Source organism: Natrix helvetica (genome assembly GCF_964273705.1).
Source record: "Natrix helvetica genome assembly, chromosome: 4".
NCBI classification, from domain to species: Eukaryota; Metazoa; Chordata; class Lepidosauria; order Squamata; family Natricidae; genus Natrix; species Natrix helvetica.
Window position 1 is genome coordinate 155,124,930 of NC_138550.1, and position 26,047 is coordinate 155,150,976.

Consider the following 26,047-nt stretch of genomic DNA (forward strand, 5'->3'; position numbering starts at 1 on the left):
TGGTTGGGCCACGAGGGTGGTTTACCCCTCGTGGAAATGTGCCCACCGGGTTTCCGTGCATTCCATCAGCCTCGGGCCCTGGGTAACGGTGGTGGGGTGGCGGTAGTTATACGGGAAGCCTTGGAGCCGAGGGAGTTCACTGTACCTCAGATACCCGGGTGTGAGTCCCTTGGTGTGAAATGGGGCCCAGGGAGGCAGTGGGGTCTGCTGATTGTATACTTGGCTCCTCGCTATACATCAGCAGCCCTGCCCGAGCTCCTCGAGCTGATCTCAGAAATGGCAGTTGAGATCCCCAAACTTGTGGTTATGGGGGATTTCAACTTGCCGTCGACGGGGGAAGCATCCGAGGTAGCTCGGGAGTTCATGGCTTCCATGACAGCCATGGACCTGACCCAATTAATTCAGGGCCCCACACACGAGGGTGGTCACACACTGGACCTTGTTTTTGTATCTGAGCAGTGGACGAGTGATCTGGGAATAGGGGATTTGGTCATTATCCCCCTGTCATGGTCAGATCACTCATCTCTCCGGCTGGACTTCCCTGGCGCTACCCCCCACTGCGAGGAGGCGGAACCAGACTGTCCAAGCTGGTACCGCCCCAGGCGCCTGATGAAACCGGATAGATTCCAGACGGAGCTTGGGCCACTCCCTGTAGCCCTGACCCGCTCTCGGTCGGAGGACCTAGTGGCCGCCTGGAATAGGGCGGCCACTGGGGCCTTGGACCGGGTTGCGCCTTTGCGGCCTCTGCTATGGCAACGACCCACCCGGGCTCCTTGGTTTACCGAGGAGCTGAGGGTGATGAAGCGCCATAGGAGACGCCTAGAGAGCAGGTGGAGGTCCTCGCGCTCCGAATCTGATCGAACACAGGTAAGAGCCTATTCACGGACCTACCTTGTGGCATTAAGAGCGGCCAAACGCAGACACTGTGCCGCTCTTATTGCGTCCGCCGATAACCGCCCTGCCGCCCTGTTTCGGGTGACCCGCTCCCTCTTATCACAGAGGACGCGGGAAGCCCCTTTGCAGGGCAGAGCAGAGGAGTTTGGGGAATATCTGCAGGACAAAATCGCTCAGATCCGGAGCGGATGGGCCCCCTTCAGTGGACCAGAGGAGCCGTCAACAGTGAGTCTTGTGAGACCATTCTGGGAGGAGTTTGATTCTGTTGCCCCCGAGGATTTAGACAGGCTACGTGGACGGCTGCGACCCACCACATGTTTAATGGACCCGTGTCCCTCCTGGCTGGTACTGGCATCCTGGGAAGTGACACGAGGCTGGCTCCTGGGCCTGGTGAACGCCTCGTTGGGTGAGGGGTCCTTACCAGCCGCCTTGAAAAAGGCGGTGGTGAGGCCCTTACTCAAGAGGCCTTCCCTTGACCCGATGGAGCTAGCTAATTATCGCCCAGTCTCCAACCTTCCCTTCTTAGCGAAGGTTGTAGAGAATGTGGTGGCACAGCAGTTCCCGCGACACCTTGACGAATCCGAATATCTAGACACACGCCAGTCCGGCTTCCGACCCGGGCACAGCACGGAGACGGCCTCGGTCGCGTTGGTTGATGATCTCTGGAGGGCCAAAGATAGGGGTTGTTCCTCTATCCTGGTCCTATTAGATCTGCCAGCGGCTTTTGATACCATCGACCATGGTATCCTATTGCGCCGGCTGGAGGGGATGGGAGTTGGAGGCACCGTGTTGCGGTGGTTTGGCTCCTACCTCTCTGACCGGACGCAATGTGTGTTGGCAGGGGGGCAGAGGTCGACCCTGAGGCCACTCACTTGTGGGGTGAGACAGGGGTCGGTCCTCTCGCCCCTTCTGTTCAACGCATATGTGAAGCCACTGGGAGAGATCATCCGTGGTTTTGGGGTTGAGTGTCATCTGTACGCTGATGATACTCAGCTGTACATTTCCACCCCAAACCACCCCAACGAGGCTGTCGAAATGATGTCCTGGTGTTTGGAAGCCGTCGGGGTCTGGATGGGGGACAACAGACTCAAGCTCAACCCCTCCAAGACTGAGTGGCTGTGGTTACCGGCACCCCGGTTCAGCCAGTTGACACCATCACTGGCCATAGGGGGCGAGCAATTGCCCCCTGTGGAACGGGCACGCAATTTGGGCGTCCTCCTAGATGCCCGGCTGTCGATGGACGACCATGTGGCAGCCGTGGCAATGGGGGCGTTCCACCAGGTTCGCCTGGTGCGCCAATTGCGCCCCCTACTGGACCGGGATGCCCTACGCACGGTCACTCATGCACTGGTGACGTCTCGTCTGGATTACTGCAATGTCCTCTACATGGGGCTTCCCCTGGGACGTGCCCGAAGACTGCAGCTAGTTCAGAACGCAGCCGCGCGGGCCATCATGGGGAGTACCAGGTACTCCCACATAACACCTCTCCTGCGCGAGCTGCACTGGCTGCCTGTGGTTTTTCGGGTGCGTTTCAAGGTGTTGATCACCATCTTTAAAGCACTCCATGGCACAGGACCTAGCTACCTGCGGGATCGCATCCTACCGCATACATCCCTGCGACCAATTCGCTCTAACAGGGAGGGACTCCTCCGGGTGCCGTCCACCAAGCAATGTCAACGGGCGGCGCCTAGGAGTAGAGCCTTCTCTGTGATGGGCCCAACCCTCTGGAATGACCTCCCCCCCCCCCGACATTAGAACTACCACCGACTTCCGCTCCTTCCGACAAAAACTAAAGACTCACCTGTTTCGATTAGCCGGCCTGGCCCACACATAGTTTTATCTTACCTCCTGGCAGATATTTTAATGGGGGAATTTTATGGTGTAATTATTTTAAATTCAATTATTTGGGGTATTTTTAGGTTTTTTTTAAATCGGCTCTTAATACTTTACTTGATGGTACAGTTTTATATAGCCTCCTCTATTTATGTATTTATGTATTTGATATGTATACTATTTGTGTTTTAGCCTGACTGTACACCGCCCCGAGACCCTTTTGGGAGAGGGGGCGGTCTAGAAATATGAAATAAAGTAAAGTAAAGTAAAGTGTAACTCCTTCCAGTCTCTGGTCAGCACTTCTTGAGATGACCTTGGTTCCCACGGGACGATCTGGTGTTATTGTCTGGTCTGGCATTCCAAACTTCTCCCCCCCCCCCAATACTGTGCGGCAAGCTGAGAAACGAAAAGATGGCTACGGCAGCAGGGGTCTGTTTCGAGTGGCCGGCAAGCACACGCATGTGCACTCCATTTTTGTGAGCAGCGTGCCTATGTGCTCCATTTTTGTGAGCAGCGTGCCTATGTGCCTACCGTTCCCGCAAATAGCAACAGCACTTAGACTTATATATCGCTTGACAATGCTTTAAAGCCTTCTCTATGCGGTTTACAGAGTCAGCATCTTGCCCCCAACAATTTGAGTCCTCATTTTACCTTCCTCAGAAGGATTTAGGGCTGAGTCAACCATAGTTGCACACGCTTGCCTGTTGCTCATGCAAGTGGATATATGCTCTCGCTGGCTGTTTCCATGGCCCAGGTGCAAATCCCTCATGGTCCACTAGTGTACCACGGCCCACAGGTTGGGGACCCCCTGCTATAGGACATTGAAAAATATTGCACAGTGCTAGCTGCAGGTAACTTGCTTAAGAGTGATTCCATTTATCGTATTTTTCAGACTATAAGACACACCTTTTTGTCTACCAAAAGGGGGTGAAAAGGTCTGTGAGGCTTATAAACTGAATATTGCCTGCTATTTTTTGGGCTCTGCACGCCCCGTTTTCAGGGCTTCTTTCGGCCCAATTTTTTGGCTTTTTTTCGGACCTTCTTTTTTTGGAAAAAACGCCCCCCCAAAAAGCCTCAACAGCCTGAAAACAACCTCAAAAATGGACTGGAAAAAGCCTTAAAAAATGGGTCGAAAAAAAGCCTCAAAATGGGCTGAAAAAAGCCTCACAAATGGGCTGAAAAAAGCCTTAAAAACGGGCCAAAAAGCCTCAAAAATGCGTTGGAAAAGGACTGAAAAAAGGCTCTCAAAAAGGGCTGAAAATGCACCATGCAGAGGCCAAAAACCTTTTTGTTGTTGTTTTCATCTTCTAAATTTAGGTGTGTCTTATAGTCAGGTGCGTCTTATAATCCAAAAAAATACGGTAAGTTATTTGTATCATATGTCAAAATAGTTATATTTACATCTGGAGACCAAATTAGGGACAGCTGGTGATGAAGAAAATCTATTTAATGTGGTCTCTTAAGAGTAGACGGGCTAATTTTGCTTTCAGGCTGATAATTCTGATAGATGTCAATTCTGCGATATTTTCAAAATAAATCCAAGCCAGCATAAATACATTTCGGTTAAAAAAAACCAACAACGTTACTCTTGTTTCAGATTACTGCAATCTGAAAGCACAGATTCTGTCTTGTCCCAGGCGAGCAGAATCAGCAGGAGTCACCAAGCCACCGTTGTGCCAAAGAAGTGCTTGAAGACTTCAACCACTCTGCCCTCTGCGGCTGTCACATCTTCTCAGAACTGGGTGGGGAACAAAGAAACTTCCAGGAGCAACTCAGCAAGCCAGAACTCTAACAAGGAATCAGAGACACCGAATCCCGGGAAGGAATCGAGATCTCAGAAGCATACACGGGTAAAGAATTCCTTTCTCCCAGCTGGATTTTTATGATGACATCATGACACACCCTAAAAGGCCTTCTATGGCCTGTTGGCAACTCAAGGACCTGCAGTTTTCAACCTAGAGTTTTACTTCTCTAGATGACATTACATGTAGAGGTGGTATTCAGACGATAGCGGAAATCGCTCGTGGGCCTGCCCAACCGCCTCGGCTCTCTGCCATCCTATTTAGGCACATTTTTGAGGCTGGTTGCATGCGCAGAAGGCACATGTGCGAAGTGAGCGGGCACGCACGAGATGAACCGGTGGTAACAAAATGTGAAACCCACTGCTGGTTACATGGTTACAGTAACTGCTGCCTTGGATCTGTTGAGATGAAGCCTGATGGTGCTGGCCCTTGAAATTAAAATTGACCCCTTTTTCTTCTTCCCAAGATGCTGAAGGACGTAGTCACGAGTACTCTTGAGAAGCATGGCGTTGCAAGAGACCACAAGTGCTTCACAACATGCAGTCAACGTTTATTTGAAATATCCAAGTGTTACTTAAAGGTACTCCATGGTTCTCTCTTTCCATGTGCAAAATACCAGATGATCAAACGGTGGAATAATAGTTTTTTGTCGGGTGGTTTAAAGGGATAAAAAATTTAGTTCTTGTTTTCCTCTAACTGGGGTGGGCATCTATGATCCTTTTATGAGCTGTGGACTTCAATTCCCAGAATTCCTGAGCCAGCCAGGATTCAATCCTGGAAGTTGAAGTTTGCAGCTCATTGCTGGCCACCCTTGCCCTAACGGGTGATATGCAAATTCATATTAACCTATTTCAGGAAATGAGAAATGGGATAAACTGTAAATGCTGAAATTAGTGGGGAAATATACTTTCTTTTGGGGGGGGATGCCCCCATGTTATAGTTAATCATTTAGTGAAAAAATGCTGTTCCACTAAAGCACAGAGAAGTCATGAAGTACTCAGGGGTATACAGTATACAGTAAGGTTAACATTAAATGACTTGTTGCAGATGGTCTTCAGCTTATGAATTTAAGTAAGCCAGGAATTATGATCTTATATCATACTCATCATTAAGCAGGTCATCATACGACTACCTGATTTTATGACCTTTTTTTGTGGTGGCCATCAAGGAAAGCATGTTCGGGGTTCCAAGTAACACTCTCAACGAAAGACTCCGGGCTTGAGTTTCCTCAAAGTTCCATTATATTAGAGATATCATATTTGCACATCTGGGAAAACCCGAATCTGAAAGCTTCCAGGTTTTCCCCATCCAAATGAAAGTTCAAGTCCCTGCCCAGCACCCACATGTCCGTCACATGGCCCAATCAGGCACCGTCCCAACTGGAGATGCCTCCCAGTCACACCATTCCAGGTGCTAGGCTAGATGTCCTTGACTCTCTGAGAAAGGAATGTTATTTTGACTATATATCTCCCATACTCCAAATAATCCCCCCTCCCATTTCCCACAGCATTAAATGTGGCAGGCCTGAAGGCCCAATGCAAAAGATGGCTTCCAGGCCTGACAGCATGGTAGTTGTAAAGCAAATGTTGCAGTTGTTAAGCAAATCCATTGTCCGCAATAGCCATTTTTTTGCCGGAAACTGAGAATATAAATTACGATTTCCCTCAAAAAACGTAAATCATAGTCACTGCAGGATGCTGCAAACAGCTGTAAATGCAGGCTGGATGCCAAACATCCAAAATACAACAATGCAACAGGAGAGGAAGGGCAGCCTTTTGGATCTGGGTTGTAAGTACTCTGGGAAAGTCCATTGGAACTTTAAAGAGTCGCTAAGCGGAGGATTACCGTATTTTTCAGAGTATAAGACGCACCAAGATTTTGAAGAGGCAAATAAAAAAGCTTTTGCACTATGCAGACCTCCCAAAGACAGCTTGTTTTTTGCAAAAATGGGCCCATTTTGTTTCAAAAAAGGGCATGAATAGCCTTTAGGAGGCTTGTAGAGTGCTCCTGGGGGGTGCACCCTCCCCAAACGAGCAAAAAACAGCCTGTTTTTCACCCATTTCTGCCCTTCCCAGCCCCAAGGAACACTCTGAAAGCCTTCTAAAGGCAATGCACGGCCATTTTGGTGAAGGGGGCGGGGTTTCAGGAGGCAAAAAAGCTTTATTCGGTGTATAAGATGCACCCAGATTTTCAGCCTCTTTTTTGAGGGAAAAATACGGTACCTCTCAACTTTGGCTCCACTGAAACTAAATATTTAGCCTGATTCTGAATGCATTTCATGGCCAGTGCCACAAATACATTCATGGAGCTCCATGAAAATGTTCCATGTTTTGTTCCTTTTTCAGATTTTCTGTCTTTCTGGTTGCATTATTTTGTCTGCTTTCTAGCAAGAAATATAGCAAATGGAGCAAGGTTGGCCATTCATTATAATTAAATAATAAAGGTAAAGGTTCCCCTCGCATATATGTGCTGGTCGTTCCCAACTCTAGGGGACGGTGCTCATCTCAGTTTCAAAGCTGAAGAACCAGTGCTGTCCAAAGACGTCTCTGTGGTCATGTGGCCGGCATGACTAAACACCAAAGGCACACAGAATGCTGTTACTTTCCCACCAAGGTGGTCCTTATTTTTCTACTTGCATTTTTACATGCTTTCGAACTGCTAGGTTGGCAGAAGCTGGGATAAGTAACAGGAGCTCACTCTGTTACTCGGCGCTAGGGATTCGAACCACCGATCTGCCGACCTTTCTGATCGACAAGCTCAGCGTCTTAGCCACTGAGCCACTGCGTCCCTTAATTAAATAATAACATTGGTGTTATTTATTCATTCAGAGCTCTTTACTATACAAATATTGTAGGAGCCCAATGAAGCTCTGATGATGACATTCAGTGACAAAAATATGCAAAAGTGCAGAAAATTGGAAAGGGACTGCCTTGCTAGGTGGTAGAACTCAGTGACTCCCATTTTATAGGCAATATATGAGAATATTTGTCCCTTAGGGGGTCCTTGGGCATCTGTGAGGCTGCATCTGTAAAAATTTGTCTTGGTCGAAATAGGAAACCTAGTGAGAAATTTTCATTAGGATTGTGATCTTCTTTCTGTCTGCTGCTAATTAAGTTCTATTCTGTATGAATTATACAACGCCAGCTTCAATCTCTACTTCAGGCTATCTTGCAGAAAATATTTTGAATTCTTTTGCGGGAAGAGTTCCACTATTCATAGCAGACCATTGCCATCTTGTGGTCACTGGGAACGCAGAATTTTCTTCTTCAACCAAGCTGCTGCTTTCCCATAATCCGAACAACTCCATCCATTTACCTCTACTGCTAATGGAAAAGCTTTTAAAATATTCCCCCCGTTTAAGATAAATTTTGCCTGTATATACAGTATAAGCCAAATACCAGTCACTCATCATTAAATCTCCAGAATCGTAAAGCCTACACACTTGAAATTTGGCATGTATGTTTCTCTTGGCTTCTAGGTGCTTGCTAAGAAAGGATTTTTTGAAATTTTTTGAAATGACCATCAGATGATTAGAATTTCTTATTCGGTAATATGCTCTGATGCTAAGGAGTTCTACTCCCTCTCCCCACTGGAAAATAACTCTGTTCCAACTGCCAGTTGCCTCACATTCCGTTACCTCAGTTCAAACTGGCAGACGTTTCACTCCTTCACTCAGGAGTGGTCTGCGGCACCTTATAGTGCTAAATGTCGGTAGCTCAGCAAAATGTCTACACCTTCCACCTATGTAACTGCTTCTGGACTCTTGGTGGCAGGAGCGTTATTTCCTTATGTGTTTCAATCACCAACCACCACTGAGCCAATGGATTGAACCTGATTTCTCTTGCATTGCTCAATCATATAGTTTTGGAATCCATTTGATGGAGTCTCTCATAAAATGGATTTTATCAGAAGGGCAGGAAAAAGAAAACTTGAATCTTCTAACCACATTATGGAGGAGACCTTGATTCCTCCCTCATAGGGATTAGGAAGAAGACAATAGAATAGAATAGCAGAGTTGGAAGGGGCCTTGGAGGTTTTCTAGTCCAACCCCCTGCTCCTGCCCCACAATAGATGAGAGGCTCCCTCTTGGAGAGTTGATTACAGGAACTACTAAGCCACTTCTCCATATTGGGAAGAACTGAAGGACTTCTGTTGGAGCATTTGTGAGATATAAGCAGTCCTTGACTTATGACTGGCTACTTAGCAACAACTCAAAATTATGACAGGTCTACCTTCAAGTTACTTATGACCTGGATTGAAAGTTCCAACAGTCAGAGCTTAAGGGCTAGGGTTCGTTTAATGATTGCCATATTCCCTTAACAACTGCCAGACTGTAAATCAACTGTCGTGACTTACAACTGTAATAGACATGTCCCATTATGGTTGTATGTTGAGGACTACTTGTGCCATTGGGTACAGCCATTCCAGAACAATTTCTCCTCACGTGGCTCATATCCTCTTGCTGCATATTTAAGTTAGCAACTCCTCTGATTTTACACAAGTATGTCCCAGCATCGCTTCTCATATGACTTTATGGTTGAATGCAAACATTCGGGCATTGTATTACCTAACAAAATAGGATAGTGGTCTCCAGCCTTCCTGGCTCAGCAGACCAGTGGAGGCGGCAGAGAGGGAGGGGAGATGGTTTCGCACACATGCCATTTTCACATATGCAGCTTTACACACACACACACACTCGCACACCACTTCCACAGCCTGGTTCCAAGCAGGCTACGGCCCAACACCAGACCGGGGACCCCCGATAAAGGGGACTAAATAGATTATGATGCAAACAAAAATTGCTAAGGCAACTTGGCTGACAAGACTCAGCTACAATGATAAATGGCTTTTCTTGTCCGTCCGCAGAATTTCTAAATTAAGACGCCTATATCGCTATTTACTATTGAAAATGTAACAAAAGTAGTGTTACTAAATAAGACCATTATTCTTTCTTGCCATCTTAAAAGGTTTTCATTAGTAAGCCAGCGTGTGTTGAAAGTAATCTATTTCATATTTAGGATTTGAAAACATCTCGAGGTCTGCTGGAGGAAATGAAGAAAGCTGCTAACAGCAACGTTCAACAGGTAAAGTAATGGTTGTCTAACTGCTCCTGAGAATCGGCTTCCATCATTTATCAACGTTTGGCTTTATGAATTAGATTAGCTGCTGTCGACTCCCCTAGGCTGGTGGAATCTGAAAGAGGGCTGACTCATCCCTTCAATGATTTGTGGGATGTACCTTGAGTGTTGCTACGGTCCTCGTTCATTGCCTAGCAGAAGCCTTGCTTATTTACACTGTCAAGCTCGCGGCCTGCGGACTGGATGCGTCATTCCCAGGGGGAGAGCCTTCTCTGTGGGAGCGCCTTCCCTCTGGAATGAGCTGCCCCCAGAGCTTCGCATAATCCCCGACCTCCGGTCCTTCCGACGCGCCCTAAAAGTTGGCTTTTCCAGCAAGCCGGCCTGGCCTGTTAATTTTAACTCATTTTTAAATGTATTGTCTTATAAATTCGGTTTGTTTTTTTTTTTGGATATGTATTTAATTTCTTTTTAACTTTTGGGATGTGTGTTTTTTAATGTTGTACGCCGCCCTGAGTCCTTTGGGAGAAGGGCGGCATATAAATCCAGTAAAAAACAAACAAAAACAAACAAACAATTCCCTGGCCACGCCCACACTCTTTAGCAAAGGGGAGGGGGAAGTTGTGATACGTCACATGATGCTGCCGTGACAACACAAGTTGGACACCCCTGGGTTACCTGGTGTTTTCCTTAGGAAAGGCCCCCAATTAGGAAGAACTCTTTCAACATCTAAAATATCTGTGATGGCGAACCTATGGCACGCATGCCATAGGTGGCATGCAGAGCCCTCTGTGGGCACGCGAGGTGCGAGCCCCAGCTCAGCTTTGCCGCGCACATCTCCGTCAGCCAGCTGGTTTTAGGGTCTGTTGCATATGCGCGAGGCACATGTGGAAGATGTGCACACATGCACAAGGCAGAATTTGTGCGGGTGGGTCATGGGTGCATGCACAGGGGATGGTGCACGCGGGGAGATCACGAGTGTGTGTGCGGGGCGCCACGCATGCTTTCAGCACTTGATGCCGAAAAGGTTTAGGCATCACTAATATATGTTCTCGAACTTTAGGATGCAATACATGTGTTTGCTTTATACAGGTATTTCTATTTTTAATTACTTTTCTGTTGCTTATTTACAGGTCATTGATTGGGTTTTAGAAAAAAACAAGAAGTGACATCCACAAGTGCAGCCCATTGAGAGCACCTTAAAAGTGTCTTGTTGGTAGATATGCCTAAAGCGTGGCAGTATCTACCATGTGATGCTCTCAAACCTCTGAGATAATTACATTGAACTTGAAGTTTTGTGTTGTAAAAAGTTCTTTATTAGAATAAAAAGAATTTCTTAAGCTATCTTTTCGGGTCTGCATGATTTGAACGTTGCTTAGCTCTGCAAATGTAAATTCTCTATTATTGTATATTCAGATGTGCAGAATGTCTGGTTAAATTAGGTAATGGTTTGTTTAAACTTAAAACACATTGCTAAAGCAAGTACTTTTTAAAGCCAGACATTTTCACCATTTTAAAGGTGTGGGACACATGAAATTTTAGAGAAATACCATGACTGTCAGGAAAAACTACTTCGAGAGTGGTTGCAAAATACCGCCCACTCACTTTACAAGACAGTAAACTATCCAGCTTAAAAGGTAAACAACATTATCAAGGTCTTAGGAAAAAAAATGTAGAAAAACTCAAAACACGAAGAATTTAAATTCAATTCTTTCCCTGAATTGTTCTCTAGCTCTCATTCCATCCTTCAAATATAATTCTGACAAGTGCTCTATTCAAATATATCAGCATGTTTTGCCATTCGTGAATTTATAGATTTATATTTTTGTGAAGTGCCATGAGATTGATACTCCTTTCAATGAACTAAACTATTGAACCAGTAGTACTTTAGTAAGAGAACTTACCTGGAAGAATTATTCCCATCCTGTGAAATCAGTACTTCACTGTTTTATACAAATTTTAGAAGACTGAAACCATTGAACAAAAATCAGTGACTATCTTCTTGTCAAATAAATGATCACTTCACCAAGAAAAATCCAATAAATGACTTTATTAAATATAGTCGTTTTTTTCTCCCTCTTGAAAATATAAATATTGTAGATTAAATTCTTATAAATCTGGGGTAGTTCCATTTAATTCATTCTATCAACCACATCTAAAGTAACGGCGTCTAGAGTCATTCAAAATCTGTATTTTTTTTTGCAAAATAGTTATTCACTTCTTCATGTTGTGATTTGAGCACCGTACAATACGTGATATAACTAATGAATTAATCCTGATTATATACAAAGCAGATAGTTATAATATTCCAGTGGAGGGGTGTTAGGTATCGAAAGTAGCAGTACAATGGAATTTACATATGCATGAACGTTTCCTAAAGTACACAATATTCTACTTTATGCTCTGGCTTTTGCTCATTCACAATAATAAATACTGCCATGGAAGGAACCTGAAAATCCTGCTACATTGGAAAGGGTTATTTGAGATTCCTTAATTTTTTCCCCACAAAATGCCATTTAAATCAAAAATTGTGTAGGTCATCCATTCACGGACAGACACAAACCAATGGAAAGTCTATATCTGCAAAAATATATTTATTTTAAAGTAGAGACGCCTCTGGATATGGATATATATATATATAGGTTTAAAGCTCCAAATGAAATAAAAATGAAGCTTAGGCACAAACTGGGCACATGGTGATAATGTAGGCTCAAAATCAAGCAGCTTTTTATTAAGTTAATTTTATATTACTAACTAAATACTAGGAAAGAAATTATACGGTAGATTATTCCATGGCAATTGGTTATTTTATAGAACTACCCAAAGACTTCTGCGTGTGTAAAATCTTAGCTGGTTAACAGCTCAATCTTGGGTTTTTTAAAATTTCCAACCTTTCAAATATTCCCTAAGTTAGGGAATATACATTTAAGAATTAACAGGGCGGCCTTTATGAATCCTTTTTATTCTCCCAATCAAATTACCTTGAAACCTAGATTAATTACTTCAGGGACTATATAATGCTGGTGAGAATTTTCTTCAAATGCACCTGAAAGCAAGCATAATTTATGTATTTACACTTAGCTTCCAGTTTTTGTATCCTTATAACGATTTATTTTACTTATTTGTAATCGGTAGCATGGATTCAGGTTGACAATTCAGGAGCATTTCCCCAACTGGCCACATACATGTAAGCAACCTTTAAAAACGTACTTATTTACTATGGCCAATAAACAAAAAAAAAAAAAAGCACAACTGTATTAATCTGTGTCTCTGGGCATCCATATAGCAAACAAGGGGGTGGGGTTTTTTTTGGCCTTTTGATGTAGACATTAAGCTTTTAATATTGATGTATATGACAGTCATTTAGCCAATTATTAAGCAAAGCAGGATTGGACATGGCTTGTACTTGGGTGGAAAAAAACCCACAAATAAAGGTCTATTGCTGGAGATCAGACTGGGGAAAGCATTTGAGCAGACAACAGTTCAGGGTAGTCCTTGACTTATGACTGTAATGGAGCCTGTTCATCGTAAGTACTATAAGTCACGATGATGGTAACATGAGTCACCCACACGACCGACTCGATTTTATACGTTTTGTGGCTGCCGTTTAGCGACCACAACTATCGTGAAGTGAACCGATGTTTTGCTGTGGGCCAGTTTTGCTAAACATGGAATGCCGGTTTTCAGCAAAAGCATTGTAAAACATGGCCATGTGACCATGGGATGCTGCAAACGGCTGTAATTATGGCTTGACCGCCAAGTGCCTGAAGTGCAGTCACGTGACTGCCGGGGGAGTGGCCTTTCAAACTTCAGAACAGGGTCATGTGTACCCCTGGTCATAAGCCGAGGACTACCTGTACATCATATCCATATTGCAGCCAAGAAGAGTACATGGACGTTATCTAGGAAGTTGAGTGCAACTTTAGGGAGACTTTGTTTTTGTAGACCATATGAAAACAGTGTTGAAATGACACTTCAACAGCACTTCGGTCTCTGCTGCTGCTGTGGTGGGATTGCCCTCGTTCTCCAGAACGAGACGGAAAGAAAAAGATCCTTGATGTGACTTGGGTTTTAATCCAGTCAATGCCAGTCGCCAGGATGAAGCGCTGCTGCTAAGGTTTTAATCTACGCCAAGTTTCAGAGCTATAGACCGCAACGTTCAGATTCCTGTTAACACAAAATTTAAGATCTCAACCAATTAAGACTTGAGCAGCTTCAGGATTCTTGTAGTTAAACATTGTTAGGGGCACCCAAAGGTGCTTTTTCAAGAGGCAACTGGGCCTTCTGGTTTTTTCTTTGAAGACATTTCGCTTCAGCTCAGACAACCATGACCTGGATGACTGGGAATCTCTATAGATGTTGAGGGCAATTGGATTGAACTCTTGAAAAATGGCTGTATCGCCTTTCCTTGGTGGAATATGCAGAGTATGGGTGTTAGGGAAGAGCCCAGATCACATACCATATTTTTCGGAGTATAAGACGCACCTTTTTCCCTCAAAAGAGGGTGAAAAATCTGGGTGAGTCTTATACACTGAATACAGCATTTTTTGCCTCCTGAAACCCCGCCCCCTTCACCAAAATGGCTGTGCATAGCTTTTAGGAGGCTTTCAGAGTTCTCCTGGGGGCTGGGGAGGGGAGAAATGAGCAAAGAAACTGGCAATTTTGCTCCCCCCAGCCCTCAGGAGCATTCTATAAGCCTCCTAAAAGCTATCCATGCCCTTTTTTTGGACAAAAATGGGCCCGTTTTCATGAAAAATGGGGCCGTTTTTGGGAGGTTTGCAGAATGTAAAACCTTTTAAATTTGCCTCTTCTAAACCTTGGTGCGTCTTATACTCCGAAAAATATGGCAACTTATTTCTCTCCACCTTGATGTAAAACCACGAGAAAAAGGAGAGGACCCTGGAAGGTGCAGAAGGTTCTTTTGCCTGCTTAGGTGAGGACTCCAGAACATCAGTGGAAAAGATACCCCATGATATTGCTCTGATTTTTGCATCAGAGTGCCGTAAGCACACTCACCAGCTTTAATCTATTTTCTAAGCTTTTATAGCCACTTCTTGCTTCCTCTCTGGACTAGGTGTTTTGTATGGACCTTCTAGCTGAGGTTGATGTTCCTCTTCTTCGCCTTGTTCCTAGTTTTTTCAACCCTGCTCATTGCCATGGCTTCCGTCCTAAATTACTCAGACTTCATGGGCAGTGCCTCTGTATCCTCTCTATCCATACTTCTTCAGCATCCTCCTCTATCTCCTGGCAGCTTCTTCCATCTTCTTCCTCATCACAAAACTGTCTCCTTAGAAGGGCCAAGAGCCAAATGTTGCAGATGTGTTTGTTGCAAAGCGCAAGAGAATCGCAAGCCATAAAATGAGTGAGCCAAAATTCCACTGATCACATCACATGCGAACTAAAGTTCAGCCAACTTGGGACTAATTTGAAATGGATTTCCTCTTTTCAAGATGTTTATTGTTCCCATCACTTTTACTGCACTTCCACTGTAATGTTTTAAAATGCATTGGGTACACCAGATTCCACCTCCCTCCCTTTCCCCTTTCACAAGTTATAATCGTTAACGGAACAATCACAATCTTATAAAACTTAAGGTTATTTGGATGTCATCAATTTTGAATGAGTTTTCTTTTTTTCAGCAAATTCTCCAATGGGTCCTGAGTCTATGGTGTACGTTACGGGTGTCAAACTCGATCGCGTCATGTGACGTATTGCAACGTATCACGTTTTTTGCCTTTGCAGAGCCGGGGCGGGTGTGACCTGCCTGTGACACATCTGGCCTGTGGGCTGCCAGTTTGACACCCCTGGTCTAGGCTATCTAGCGATGTTTTTTTTTGCTCCAAGTGTGTCCACTCAAGAGTTCCTTTTTATGGATGGTTTGAATCAGTCAGCAAACTAAGTCTGCCTACAGCAGGATTTCCCAAACTTGACATCTTTAAGACAAGTGGACTTCAACTCCCAGAATTCCCCAGCCCCAGGGAATTCTGGGAGTTGAAACCTATGTGTCTTAAAGTTGCCAAGGCTGGGAAATACAGCAACTTGAGCTCCGCCCATACAGATTGATATGCTTATTAATGGGAAAAAAATAGAGTGGATTGCACACCCACCTCATCCCTCAAACAACCAAATCACTAACTTGCACGTAGATATTTTCTTTTGTGCTTTTTGAAAACCGAAATATAGTTTAGTGAGGGGGAAAAAAAATCTAAAGTACATCGAGTTCATGTTTAAAACCCTTATTTTGATGGCAACTCTCTACTTAGTTTTTACTTTTTAGTGGCTTTCAAATTTCCTGCTCTCTGGGATTTCGATCCCCAACAGTTTCTCTGCAGTTTGCAAAGGATTTGGAATATGTTACCAGTTTACGAAAACAGCCCGATCTACTAGAGGTAAATAGAGAGTAGATTTTAAAGGATGGGGGGAAGACGATAAAGGGGAGAAGGGAAAAACTTTGCCTTCACAGAAGCTACTCTACCATCACCGATCTTTTCATTGAAAAATTGCTGAATCTTCTAGGGAAGCCCTGGCATTCTCAAAACCCAAGATGGAGCAGACTGCTCTAAAATCGTACATAGAGGCACGCTTATGAGTATGAAATGTCATCATACAGCATTCATCTCTTACTTCTTAATTACTCAATGTTGACTTTATTCAGAGCAATCAATGTTGTTTCCCTTGCAACGTATGTTTTAGTGGAAGCAAATACTATGACTCTTATTCTTCAGAGCCCTATTATTGTATTTGATCAAAACATTGACTTTGCCCCATATTTGAACTTCAGGTCATTTGCAGAAGAGTTCATATGTTCTCCTAGTAGCTCCCAGTGTTGACAACATGTTGGAGAGTTGGACTCGAGTAGTTCCACTTTGTTCGTTATTTTTGTTCTTGCCAATGACAGACAGAATTTATGCTACCAATCCAAGTCTTGTAATCTTGGCAAAAAGGAATGAATGAATGATGAATACAATCGGCTTTGGACAGGAATGAAGGTCCAGTTGCTGAAATCAGAGAACAAAGAGACAAGGAGTTATTGTATGTGGCTAATTCTGGACCATCATCAAAACCATAAAAAAGCGAAAGTTAGAATATTTTGGACGTGTGATGAGACACCCAGAAAAATACAGAGTATTTCACTTAATCCTGCAAGGAAAGACTGAAGGCAAATGAGGTCCAAGCAGAAGAAGAACATCATGGCTTCAAAATCTAAAGGACTGGTTTGGACAAAACTCAACAGCACTTTTTTGTTGATAAAAATAGGATCACCAACAAGATTGCCAACATCCAATGACGGATATGGCACAAGAAGAAGAATTCTGGGCTGGGTCCAGAATTGTTGCCCAAGCCATCAAATATTTTCATTTGAAATATAGCATTATTGTTCAGCATTGTGATTGAAGCTTGTGCAAATACAGTGATACCTCAGTACTCGACTGCTTCAAAACACATGGAATTTGGTTCTCGACACATTTTGACATGAAAATGTTGTCCCAGTACTCAGTCTTTGTTTAGTACTTCCTGTTCTAGGAAGAAGGGGACAGCTGTGGGGAACAGACAGGAAGTCAGCCATGCTGGGAAGGTTGCTGCAAAAGGAGGGGGAAGGCCACAGACAGCGGACAGGAAATTGGCCATGCTCGGAAGGTCGATGAGATAGGAAAAGGGACAGGCAGAAAGTTCTTCCCTGTCAGGGTGTGAATTCCGCCCTGAATTAACGAGGTGTGAATCTTGGCATTCCTTGAAAGCATACCTTTGAAGTAAGTGAAATAAAACCCGAGGCATAATCTTAAGAAAAAACATTTTAATTGTAAATAAAGTAAAAATACAAACGTACTAACTAAATTAATCATACCTTTGGCAGAGCCTCTGTCTGCCTGGCGTGCAGACAAAAGAAGGAAGAAAGAAGATATGTGCCTTATTTGATGATGCCCGTTCAACTGGCAAAAGAAGGGGTGTCACTGCGTTTATTTGATTTGCCAGCTGCACCTACATTCTGAGTTATACGGTAGAATGAACTGTTCCATATCAGAAATGATTTATTGCGCATGTCATTTTCCAGGGCGCTGCTCTGGAGAGTCCAAAGAAGGGTTAAACACAGCCAATCTGCCCAGAACTGAAATGAAACTTTAAGCCACGCCTCTGGTGCCGACTCTCCCCAGATTTTTTCAATTCAGCTAGCCCAGTAGACGCTTTAAGATTTTCTCCAGTTCTAAGATTGATTCCTTGGACTCTCCAGAGGAAGAATAATTTTTTAAAACAGCATATTTAAGGATTTTTAGAGCAGGCTGGTGAGTTTAAATTTAAGTTTGTTTTTTTCCCTTTTTAATTGGGTTTTTCTCACCCTTTCGGCTCTCCTGGAGTCCGGGGCTTTGCTCTGGCTCCTAGAAGCCACAGGCAGCTGTTGGGGGAAGCGTGTGGGTCGGAGCGCCGACGCCAGCGCTGTTGGGGCACCCCTACTGGGGGCCGATTCCCACTGGAAGCCCTCCGTTGCAATTTGTGCTTCTAGCAAGTCAAATTGCTGCGTGGGCTTCCAGGGCAGCCATTTTGGCTTCTTCCCTCTTTAAATTTGGCGCGCAGAGCTCCGGTGAGTTCCGGCCGCCATTTTGGATTGCGCAATCTTCCGGCTTTACTTTTAAAAGTTTTTTGCCGCAGCTGCCTGGTGCCTGGCTCTTTGCAGGAGCCGCGTGGAGTCAGACTTGGCCGGTGTGACCGGCGACCTGGGCCCCAATCCAAGCAAGTGATAGCGGCGTGGGATCGTGGCCTGCTGGGTCGCCTCCCTTACTCTCCTGCAGGCGCTGGGAGCGAATTCTGCTCGCGCCTAAAAGATTCCAAGCTACTTCAGGCCTTGCAGTTTCTCTGTCTCCTCAGGAGCATCGTGCTGCGGTGGGCTTTCTGGAGGTGGTGAGTGGTGGTTTTCCCATCCCCCTACTGCCCCAACCAGTGATTGTTACCATGGCAGATCAGGCCCCTGAGACTTCTGAGGGTGTCTCTTCCAGAGCCCCTGTAAGACAGGCCGGGAAAGCAGCCAGGGAGGCCATTAGAGGGAGTAAGCCTTACTCCAGGCATGGCCCCAAGCAGGGCTCAGGCCTAGACAAAGATGCATTAAGGCGACAGAAGGCCTTAGAAAAACAGGTTTCCAAAGCCCAACAGCAGGCCCAATCTTCCCTTTCGGTGTCTCCTGGGGAGCCCTCCAGGGAAATTCCTCCAGCCCAGGGTGGCCCCATTTCTGATAGTGAAGAGGAAGGGGATTCCTTGGCCATGGCAACTTCTCCAGGCCATTCCATGGCTGATCAGGCTGATCTCTTTGCCTGTCCCTCTGATATGGAGGAGGGACCAGCTCCAATGGGGCCCTTAGCCCCTCAACAGCCGATCCCCGGGCCCACTCAAGGGGTTCGCCCCATTGAGGACCAAGGGCCTAACCTATCCACTGAAATGCAGGAAATAATTAACAGGGCCATTTCCCAGGGCATTGAGGCAGGCATGCGAAAAGGTGGCAAGCGCACTCGCAAGACCCACCATTTGCAACCCCACGAGGATTCCAGAGAGATGACTCCTAGCCTTCCACCTCCGTCCCTGCATTCTTCAGTGGCCTCCGATGAGTCAGACTGGGAGGAAGAAGAGGAATTTCTTCCTAGGCAGGAAGCTGAATTCTCTGGGGATGAGGCAAGCCCCACCAAAAAGCCGGCCTTTTCAGGCTTATTTAATTTGGATAATTTCAAAACCATTTTAGATAAGGCTAAGATCTCAACTCACATGGGGTCCACCCCCCCAGCTCAGGTGGTTGTAGACCCTGATGATCTATCTGGGGATCTCTTTGAGGAACCCATTTCGGTCCAGGAAATAGTTCCTGTACCCAAGATGTTCCTCAATTTAGTTCAAAGACAGTGGGCGCAGCCAGCTACCATGGCTACCCCCAGCAGCCATGACAAGAAGCTATATACGCTGGATGCCAGCCTGGAGGAGCTGCTCAAGCTCCCTCCTATCGATCCCCCTGTAGCGGCTCTTACCTCCTCTTCTGTGCTCCCTCCTGACCTGTTGGAGGGGCTCAAGGCTGAGGACAAGAGAACCGAAACTGCTTGTCACAAGACCCATCAGGCAGCTGCATGGGCCATTAAGTCCTCCGCTTCAGCCTCCTTTTTCTCCAGGGCGGCTCTCCTGTGGCTGAGGCAGTTGTTGAGGAAGATACCTGCCAAGGACATTAAAGTCAGGCGGGATATCAATAAAATCATGGCAGCCACAGAGTACATTGCTGATGCCACTCTGAATGCTGCTAAGTTTGCCTCGCGTGCCCTAGCGTCTAATGTTACTTCCAGACGCCTCCTGTGGCTTAGGCACTGGAATGTGGATATGCGCTCCAAATGGAAGCTTGTTACTGCCCCCTTTAAAGGGGACAAGCTGTTTGGTGAGGTCCTTGATCCAGTCCTTGTGGAAAACAAGGACAAAAAGAAAGTGATGCCATCAGTCACCAAAAAGCCTGATCGTAAAGGTCCTGGCTCTTACAGGAGGCAGGCCTTTCGGAACAATGAGCCCTCCACCAGCTCCGCCCCCTATCATCGGGCGTATCCCCAGCAGGGTGAGCGGTCTCAGGACCGTCAGTCCTTTCGAGACAGAGGTCGCCAGCAGCCCTTCTCCAAGCGGCCATTTCGGGGGGGCTCCGGCTCCCGACCCTTTAGGAGGTATAAATGACCATCACAGGTCAGCTCCCATAGGAGGGCGGTTGCAGTTGTTCCACGCCAAATGGGAGCAGACCACGTCGGACCAGTGGGTTCTTCAAACGGTCCGCATGGGTCTCACTTTAGAATTCTGGTCCCCCCCTCCCCGCCACTTCATCCGGTGTCCAGTTCCCTCAGGGTTAGTCAAAAGATCCCTCATGGAACAGGAGATAAGGCACCTCAAGGAGATCAGGGCCATAGAACCTGTCCCAGCAGGCCAGGAAGGAAGAGGGTTTTACTCCATCCTGTTTCTGGTCCCCAAAAACTCAGGAGGGTGGAGGGGGATATTAGATCTAAAGAGGTTCAATCACCACGTGACATATCGCAGGTTCAAGATGCAGTCCCTCCAGTCCATCTTGGGGTGCATCAGGCCAGGCGATATACTAACGTCCATAGACCTCAAAGAGGCCTACCTCCACATCCCTATCCGCAAAGCCCACCGCAAGTTCCTGAGGTTCTCTTACGCGGGCCTCCATTACCTCCGGGACCACGGGTTCACCATCAACCTGGAAAAAAGTCATCTCGTTCCCACGACCAGACTGAAGCATCTAGGGGCCGTCATCGACACCACCTCGGGCACGGTATCCCTGTCCCCGGAAAGGGTGGCCAGCCTTCGGGAGATGGTCGTTCAGGTGCAGCAGTCACGTCTAGTCAAGGTGGTTCAGCTCTCACAGCTCCTCGGTAAGATGATCTCGTGCCTGTCAATCGTGCCTTGGGCGAGACTTCACTCCCGTCCCCTTCAGTGGCTCCTGCTCCCATATCAAAGAACAAACGAAAGCAGCTCAACAAGACTGATTCCAGTTCCAGCAGAGGTACGTCGCTCTCTAAAGTGGTGGTTGTCTCCGGCCCTGTTAAAGGGGTCGCCATTCAAGGAGCCAGTCAGGCTCACCATCACAACGGATGCCAGCCTGTTCGGTTGGGGGGCCCACTGCCACAACCAGCTAGCACAGGGCAGGTGGTCCCCTTCCGAAGCCGCTCACAGCATCAACTGGCTGGAGCTGAGGGCAGTCAGGCTTGCGCTGAAGCGCTTCCAGAGCACCGTTCAGGGCCACCACGTGCGCATCATGACAGACAATGTCGCCACCAAGGCGCACATCAATCGACAGGGGGGAACGCGCTCCAGATCCCTGATGAAGGAGGCAGAGCTCTTGGGTCGATGGGCGGAGAGGTATCTCCTTTCTCTTCAGGCGGAGCACATCTCGGGCACGAGCAACACCCAGGCGGACTGGCTGAGCAGATCCACAGTCGACCACTCGGAGTGGCGTCTACATCCGCTGCTGTTCCAGCAACTGTCCCAGAGGTTCGGCCTCCCGCTGGTGGACCTGTTCGCCACCGCGGCCAACGCGCATCTTCCGCGGTTCTTCACAAGGTTCCACGACCCGAGGGCGGAAGGAGTCAACGCGCTGCACGGCCCGTGGCCGAAAGGTCTGCTTTACGCTTTTCCCCCGCTACCTCTTCTTCCCAGAGTCATCAGGAAGATCCTAGCAGAGGAGGCGGAGGTGCTGCTGGTAGCACCGTACTGGCCCAGGAGAACCTGGTTTGCAGACTTGGTGAGTCTTTCGATCACACCACCGTGGCGGATTCCTCCACAGGACATCTCTCTCAGCCAGGGGGCCCTTCAACATCCAGAACCCCAGTGGCTGCAGCTGGCCGTCTGGCACTTGAGAGGGATCTCCTAAGCAGAGGCAAGTTGTCAGACAAGGTGATTGGCACCATCCAAGCGTCACGACGGCAGTCCACGACGCGCATCTACGACGCCACTTGGAAATCCTTCGCCAGCTGGTGCACGGCTCATGGTACGTCTGCGCCCCTTGCTTCGGTTCCTGTCATCCTGGACTTCCTGCAGGAAGGTTTGGACAAGGGCCTGGCACCTAACACCCTGAGGCGCCAGGCAGCAGCCCTGTCAACCATCCTCTCAGTTGAGGGCTACGCATCTCTTGGCCGGAATCCGACCATCCGCAGTTTCCTCAGGGGAGCGACCAACCTGAGACCCCCAGTGGTCCACAGATACCCATCTTGGGATCTCAATGTAGTGTTGCGGTCCCTCATCGGGCCCCCGTTTGAGCCCATTAAGACGGCCAGTCTCAGACACCTCACATTCAAGACGGTTTTTCTGGTCGCTATCACGTCTGCTCGTCGCATATCGGAACTGGCTGCCTTGTCAGTCAGAGAGGACTTGTGTCTCATTCGTAACGACAGAGTAATCCTGAGGCTGGACCCTTCCTTCAGTCCGAAGGTCAATTCCGGGTTTCATCGGGCACAGGAGGTGGTCCTTCCGGATTTTTGTCCGCATCCTCGGCACCCGAGGGAAAAGCGCTGGCACATGCTGGATGTGCGCAGGACTATTCGCAGATACATCAAGCGCACGGCCAGTTTTCGGAAATCCGAATCTCTATTCGTCTCCTTTCAACCAGCTTCTCAAGGCAAGAAGGTCTCTTCATCTACCATCGGCGGATGGCTGCAAGCCTGCATTGCGCTTGCCCACGTTTTACAGTCCGTTCCTGTGCCTCGCAATATCACAGCACATTCGACTAGAAGCGCCGCCACCACAGCTGCCTGGTCTACACAGGCACCGATTGAAGAGATCTGCAAGGCGGCCACCTGGACTTCTCTGTCTCCATTTGTCCGAAATTACAAACTGGACAGTTTTGCATCGGCGGAAGGGGCCTTTGGGAGGCGTGTTCTTCAGGGCATCCATACCAGCGGAGCGACCCTGATGGCTGAGCCTTCCCGCCCTAGTGACAGTTAGCTTGGGCATGTCCCTTCTTTGGACTCTCCAGAGCAGCGCCCTGGAAAATGACCATTGTCTTACCTGAAGGGTCCTTTTCAGGGCGCTGCAACGGAGAGTCCACCCCGCCCTGGGGTCTATTCTCCGCTGGTGTTTGTGAAGTCACAGTGTTGTTTGTTGTTTCTGTTATTGTTGTTGGACTATTTTTGACTTGTTCCATATTAGACTTCCAGTTGAAGTTTCAGCGCGCAACTGTTCCACGTCTTCATTGAATAAATCTGGGGAGAGTCGGCACCAGAGGCGTGGCTTAAAGTTTCAATTCAGTTCTGGGCAGATTGGCTGTGTTTAACCCTTCTTTGGACTCTCCGTTGCAGCGCCCTGAAAAGGACCCTTCAGGTAAGACAATGGTCATTACATCACATACTCTTCTTCCTTCAGACAAGAGGGGGCTCTGCCAAAGATGTGATTAATTTAGTTAGTATGTTTGTATTTTTACTTTATTTACAATTAAAACGTTTTTTTAAATTAGATTATGCCTCTGGTTTTATTTCGCTTACTTCAAAGGTATGCTTTCAAGGAATGCCAAGATTCACACCTCGTTAATTCAGGGCGGAATTCACACCCTGACATTCCCAGCCAAAACAAAGGCTCATATGATAGCAATAGCACTTATATACCGCTTCAGTGTGCTTTTGCAGCTCTCGAAGCAGTTTACAGAGTCAGCCTATTGCCCCCAACAATCTGGGTCCTCATTTTACCCACCTCGGAAGGATGGAAGGCTGAGTCAACCTTGAGCCGGTGAGATTTGAACTGCCGAACTGCAGCTAGCTGTCAGCTGAAGTAGCCTGCAGAACTGCACTCTAACCACTGTGCCACCTCAGTCACATGGTTTGTTTGGGATTTGTCCATTTTAGTTCCTGTCACACCTTCCAGAACCAACTAAAACCAAGTCCCGAGGTACCACTGCACCAGCATTTTGAAACTCCAATAGATTATTTAATGGAATGATCCAGGTATGTTACATCAGGAATGATTTTAAAAGACAGAAAGAAGTGCAGTATCAAAGCCATCACCAGATAAGTGGCCCTTGAGCCCTGGCCCAAGAAAATAACTTGAAAAAAATGTCTCAAACAAGTCCCTCACCAGATAAAGAAAATAACACATTCAAACTTGCAAAATTCAATTACTGCATCTGTTTCAGGAAACGTAGTCCTGACCTTGGGACTGGATCTAAGTCAGCCCTTGTAGGGTTGACATATGGTTACCACTGCAATTCTACCATGACTTTATTTATGGAACTACATTAGAAAACCGGGAGACGAGATGTGAGGGAGAACCAAATCTAGCACTTGCTTCTCTACCCAGATAATTGATCTGCTTGCTGATGGGAACAGTGAGGAACAGGCTGTCTATCCAAACTCCAATTGCATTGAGACTATGAAAAAGAAAGAGAATTTTACATTCAATTCTAGCTGTGAATTTAAGGAACAGGAAAAGGTGTTCCCGTCAGCGTGTAGGGTTTCCTTTTGTGAAATGCCCTTCACCGAAAGAAAACGTCCTCTTGGAAGGAGGCAGGACTGCAAAATACGATCCAAGGAGTAGATGATGCTCATCAGTCTTTTCCATAGAGTACCTCCAGATGAATAGGGTCAGACTTTTCTTTTGTGTAGGTATGAAGTTGTCAACCATGAAGCTGATCTGGCCGGAGCCATCTTGGAGCTTCAGTACTGCCACTCTGCAGCGAGGGATGGGGAAGGGGGGATTAGAGATAGCTGGGTTGTAGTCAAAATAAAATACTTTCTCTTGGGAACCAAGGATGTTCCCACACCTGGGAGGAATATCACCAGACCAGCGGACGCTGCCTTGATTGGGCCATGGGACTGGTTGTTTGGAGTTGAGGGAAAAACTTTTACTTTTAATTACCATATTTTTCAGAGTATAAGACGCACCTTTTTCTCACAAAAAAGAGGCTGAAAATCTGGATGCGTCTTATACACTGAATAGAGTATTTTTTGCCTCCTGAAACACCGCCTTCACCAAAATGGCCGTGCATAGCCTTTAGGAGGCTTTCAGAGTGCTCCTGGGAGCTCGGGAGGGCAGACATGAGTGAAAAACGGGCTTCAAAACCTTGGCGTGTCTTATACTCCAGTGCATCTTATACTCCGAAAAATACGTTAGGTGAAAACCCCAAGACTTCAGAGTCGGTTTGCACCAGATATGTGCCAATACGATATTTCCAATAAAGCTATTCTTTGAGGAATTCACCTGCTTTGGAGTTTTCGCTTGCAATGGATCTATTACTTGGAATCCTGAGAGACATTTTCTATGGAATGGAGAAAATTATTCTTTTGTTTTATAATGCGGAGAATATCCATAGGTGATAATTGTAACCATGCAAGGGACAATTCATTAATGACTAGTAATGCTGACATGAAATGTGCTTTTCCTGCTTCATAGAACAGCTAATCTGTGGGGGGATTGTGTTGTCTAATAATCAGATGCTACAAATGATAACCATCTTCATCCGCAGCTACGTTGAAAAACAAACAACCCAACACACTTACAATTTCACCTTCCTTCCCTCCAAAGTCCAAATAGAGCAGCCGAATCCCATCATCTGAAGAGGATTTTAGCTTCTCGTAGGGATACTGGAAGATGGTTTTGGGAAAGGCACCAACTTGGGGTTCGGTGGTGAGGGAAAATCCATGGTCATAATGGATGGTCAAACGGCACTCCTGGTTTTTGTACACGCAAGCTGAAGGAGGGAACAAGAACCAACAGGATTTATGGCACTTTAGAAGAATGATATTGCTAATAAAAGATTATGAGGCCACTCCGATGCTGGTAGTAGCTTGGGGATTAATAGGAATGCTAATGAGTTCCCTGCTAATTGGAAAGAAGTTCCAGTGATTGTTAACAATGAGGTTAATATAGCACAAAGGTTTCAGCACAGCTGACTGTGCACCATTAAAACGTGGTAAGATCCACAGTGTAATACCAATTGCCGTC

General features: G+C 46.5%; 2 protein-coding genes across 3 annotated transcripts in view; one reads left to right on the forward strand and one right to left on the reverse strand.

The window, feature by feature from the left end:
* MTBP (MDM2 binding protein) overlaps positions 1–10,970 on the forward strand; it is a 45,294-nt gene extending 34,324 nt beyond the window's left edge. The window contains exons 19-22 of the mRNA XM_081950576.1: positions 4,325–4,577; positions 4,996–5,109; positions 9,548–9,613; positions 10,738–10,970. Coding sequence (XP_081806702.1) covers positions 4,325–4,577; positions 4,996–5,109; positions 9,548–9,613; positions 10,738–10,773 — 469 coding nt within the window. The 3' untranslated portion in view covers positions 10,774–10,970. The remainder of the gene's footprint in view (positions 1–4,324; positions 4,578–4,995; positions 5,110–9,547; positions 9,614–10,737) is intronic.
* Positions 10,971–11,639: 669 nt separating this feature from the next.
* Positions 11,640–26,047, reverse strand: part of SNTB1 (syntrophin beta 1) — a 140,973-nt gene continuing 126,565 nt past the window's right edge. Inside the window, exons 6-8 of one of the 2 annotated variants that reach the window (XM_081950595.1) lie at positions 25,603–25,793; positions 24,672–24,773; positions 11,640–16,602 (exon numbers count right to left, since the gene is read on the reverse strand). In XM_081950595.1, coding sequence (XP_081806721.1) covers positions 24,720–24,773; positions 25,603–25,793 — 245 coding nt within the window. In that variant the 3' untranslated portion in view covers positions 11,640–16,602; positions 24,672–24,719. The remainder of the gene's footprint in view (positions 16,603–24,671; positions 24,774–25,602; positions 25,794–26,047) is intronic. The other variant, XM_081950594.1, reaches the window with a different exon arrangement.